The 3,647-nt window shown below is 39.8% G+C and overlaps 1 protein-coding gene across 1 annotated transcript in view; it reads right to left on the bottom strand.

Moving 5' to 3' along the window:
- The window catches only part of ARHGEF6 (Rac/Cdc42 guanine nucleotide exchange factor 6), a 146,898-nt gene that overhangs the window by 21,934 nt on the left and 121,317 nt on the right, over positions 1 to 3,647 (bottom strand). Inside the window, 2 exon segments of the mRNA XM_006172377.3 lie at positions 26 to 44; positions 825 to 911. Coding sequence (XP_006172439.3) covers positions 26 to 44; positions 825 to 911 — 106 coding nt within the window.

Here is a 3,647-nt window from a genome sequence, read left to right as displayed (position 1 = left end):
TCATATAATCTAGTCACCGCCATGCCTGCTACTGGTATTTTTCCCTTTGAAAAAAAAGAATATTTCCATTAATTCTGTGCTTTTATTGTCTCTACTTATTTCTCTGAAGTTTTCTGACCCTCTTCAGTAATCATAGCTAAATTTTAGCTAGACATACTTCTCTAGTCTGTCAATAGATTCATCTCTCTGTTCTAAATTTTCATCACACAAGAAAGCCAGGGACCAATGTGGGTTGTGTTTGGCCAACACACTCTAAGTCATAAGACCAGGATTTACACATTTGCACAAGGAATCAGTAAACAAAGCAAAGGCCCCAATTTCATGAAAATTAGTCACTGCCAGGCCAAGCTCGAACAGATAGTAGTAACTTCTTATACTCTTTATCTTGGGGACAGACTGAAGGAGATTTAATTTTCTAAGGAATGGAATGACTTCATCTTGGAAACCTGAAGCATGTCATGTGACTGTAAGAAGACAAAGATGGTCCCAGCTTCATGTTTTCTCAGTGATAAACATAGGACTATCATAAATATAAGACTGTCAAAGGCTACTGCTAATTTATCTACTTGCAGACTTAGGTTTCTACTTATATGTTCAAACCGTAGCAAATGACCAGAGCATAAGGATAAGCTCATTATGTTAATACGGAGGTCTTTGATCTAAGTAACATCTGCCCTTATAAGCCATTTAATTATAATAAAATGTGAGAGCATTCTGTCTTTTCTGGCTTGAGCTTTTCATGCCATAGTGGAGATACCATATTTTCACAGAAACCTGTTTTTTATTATGGATCTTGCCACTTGTTTTACATGAAATCTACTCACCTGATAGATAAAGCCACTCATGCGAGGACTTGCAGATAACATTATCAAGACATTTGTAAATAGCATAAGGTACCGCTCCTCTTTTTCCTAAGGTGAAATGAAAAATGTTAAACGGGGAATAGAAATCATGTTAACATTTTAAAACAATCTTAAGTTCATAGTAGCATTTCGTTAAGACTTTCTGGAATCACTGCTTCATAACATGGATCCTATATAGTCCATTGAAACATTAACAGTGATCTTTTTAAAACGATACCAAACTTAAAACCACTAAACTAGTTGAGTTTTACTTCAACAGGGATACAAACCCACAGTTTATCTCTACTTCCTATACATAATGGTTAAAAACAAATAGTCATGCTTGTAAAAAATCGCAGCTCACACAGCCAATGAAATGTAGCAGTCCTGGGCACAAAATAAATCTCTAGGCTTACAAAACAAAAACATGATTTTATTTTGAAAAGTGGCAAAATCAGGTGATAGGAAAATCATTATGCTTTCACTTGTGTATTAAGTTATTATTCTTAAAATTACTTTTAATCATCGTCTCTTTCTGTGCAGGCCCACAAGCATAGTGAACGTCCCTAAAACCCACCAGACCTTCTGTAAGAAGTGTGACAAGCACCAACCGCATAAAGTGACACAGGACAAAAAGGGGAGGGATTCTCTGTGAGGTCAGGGAAAGCAGCGTTATGACAGGAAGCAGAGTGGCTGTGGTGGACAGACTAAGCCTATTTTCCAGAAAAAGGCAAAAACTACAAAGAAGATGGTGCTGAGGCTTGAATGTGTGGAGCCCAACTGCAGATCTAAGAGAACGCTGGCTGTTTCGATGTAAGAATTTTGAACTGGGAGGAGATAAGAAAATGGGTCAAGGGATCCAGTTCTAAGCCTCATCTTTTTTATTATGAAGACGACAAAATTGAGGTGAATGTTCACCTCATTTGATCACAGTTGCTCTTTTCGTGAGGGAATAAAGTAATTAATAAAATTCCCCTTTTGGGGAAATTTAATTCACGGTAAAAAAAAATTACTTTTAATCATGAAGAAAGGATAATTATTATATCCATGTGAAACAAAGAAGTAAACACATTATTTTTAATGACACTAAAGGAACTTTTATAAATGAGGGTTGCTCTGAAGCTCTTAAACAGATTAATGCAATTAGTAGGTGCAAAATTACATTTGGCTTGCTCAGCCATCTTAGCTTCGGTTATTCTTATCCGTGTCTCCATCTCCTTCCTCCGTTTTGAGAGGCGCACACCTTCAAGGCCAACTGTTCTAAACAAGTGCATTCTCTGGCATCTTTTTCTCCTTTCCTTTCCTTTTTCTAGCAGCCTCCGCTTCCTGCTAGCTTTGCCTCTTTTGCCTGTAACGTCTGCATATCTCCTGTACTGTTTGCCTCATGTGGTTCCTTACACATAATAACCCATTTCTTGACATTTGGTTGCCAAATCACTTGCTGCCTTCATTTTCTCCCCATTGATCCTTCCCTGAATGCACCCCCACTGCCCTCTCAAAGTCATCAATAACTGCCTTCTAGCGAAATCCAATGGCATCTTCTTGGTCCTCACATTCCTTGACCTCTGAACCTTCTACAGCACTCAGCACGCTGACCACCTTCGAATGTTCCTCCTAGAATTTCCATGACATGGCGTTCTCCCAATTCTTCGCTATTTGCCTCTGTATCTTCTCCCTTTTTGTTTTTTCTGGCACTGATTTTTTTCTCCCTTCATTCAAGAGGCTTATCCCAAAGGTGTGAATGACTAATAGTTAGACTCACTGCATTAACCTTCCCCAGGGTATCTGCATTTTAAATGAGATTGCTATTAACCCAAAGCAATGAATCTCTGCCAGAGACTTGTCAGGGGGTATAGGAAACTGTTTTGGGAGAGGGAAGAGAATTCTAACACCCAATAAATCATACCAGGTAACATAATCAACCTTTCTCCCCTACTCTGGTCCCTTTCTAAAAGAAATAATCCATCTTCAACCCTCTGTGCTTCTCTCTGGATATTTACTTCCTGGGAAGGTACATCTGTCAGGGACATCCAAATCTCTGCCTCTTACTCTCACCTCTCACCCTCATTTCCATACTATTTTAACAGCTGCCTACAGGACATCTCCACCTAAATCTCTACAGTCACTTGAAAGTTAACAGGTCTAAAATGACACTCACCATCTCCTCTAGCCCAGGGGTCACAACTTCCTGTTGAGTTTCCCTTTTGAACATGTCTAGATTTGCACTTGTGCTCCGTTCCCTCCACCACCTTCATAAAAAGTACTTTTCTTCCCATCCCAGCGGGCCCTTTCTGTTTCTAGTTCCATCCTCACAGTACAACTGACATATACGGTTGTCACATTAAGTGTCAAACACCCCTTTCCTCATGTTTTTCTACCACCTGAGACTCTTTTGTGATTTCCGATTGCCTGCTGCATCCATCTGAGTAACCCTTGCCTGACATCTAAAGTTCCTCATAACTGCCTCTGCCCAACTCAGTCTTTTCTTTGCCCAACATGCTTCCCCTACTCCCAACAGGCTGCTTTCCTTCTTGTCCTGCAGGGAAAAAGCCACGTCCGTGTCTTCTCCTGAGATAAGAATGACCTCTGCCTTATGGAATCCTCTTCCTTTTGTGCCCCTCTCTCAAGTCCTATCTCCACAGCGTCTTCTTGATCTCTCCCTTTCCTGGACTTCTATGGACACCACTGTTGAGGTTGCATGATCTGACCCTGACTATTTGATTCATTTCCTAGTTGCAACCTATATTTGAATCTGTTTTTAACAAGTTATTTGAAACTACAGATCATTTCTACTTCTTTCTTCCG

This window comes from Tupaia chinensis, unplaced genomic scaffold (genome assembly GCF_000334495.1).
Source record: "Tupaia chinensis unplaced genomic scaffold, TupChi_1.0 Scaffold000706_1, whole genome shotgun sequence".
NCBI classification, from domain to species: Eukaryota; Metazoa; Chordata; class Mammalia; order Scandentia; family Tupaiidae; genus Tupaia; species Tupaia belangeri.
The sequence above is the reverse complement of the archived record's forward strand: the minus strand, read 5'-3'. Positions and strand labels throughout refer to the sequence as shown.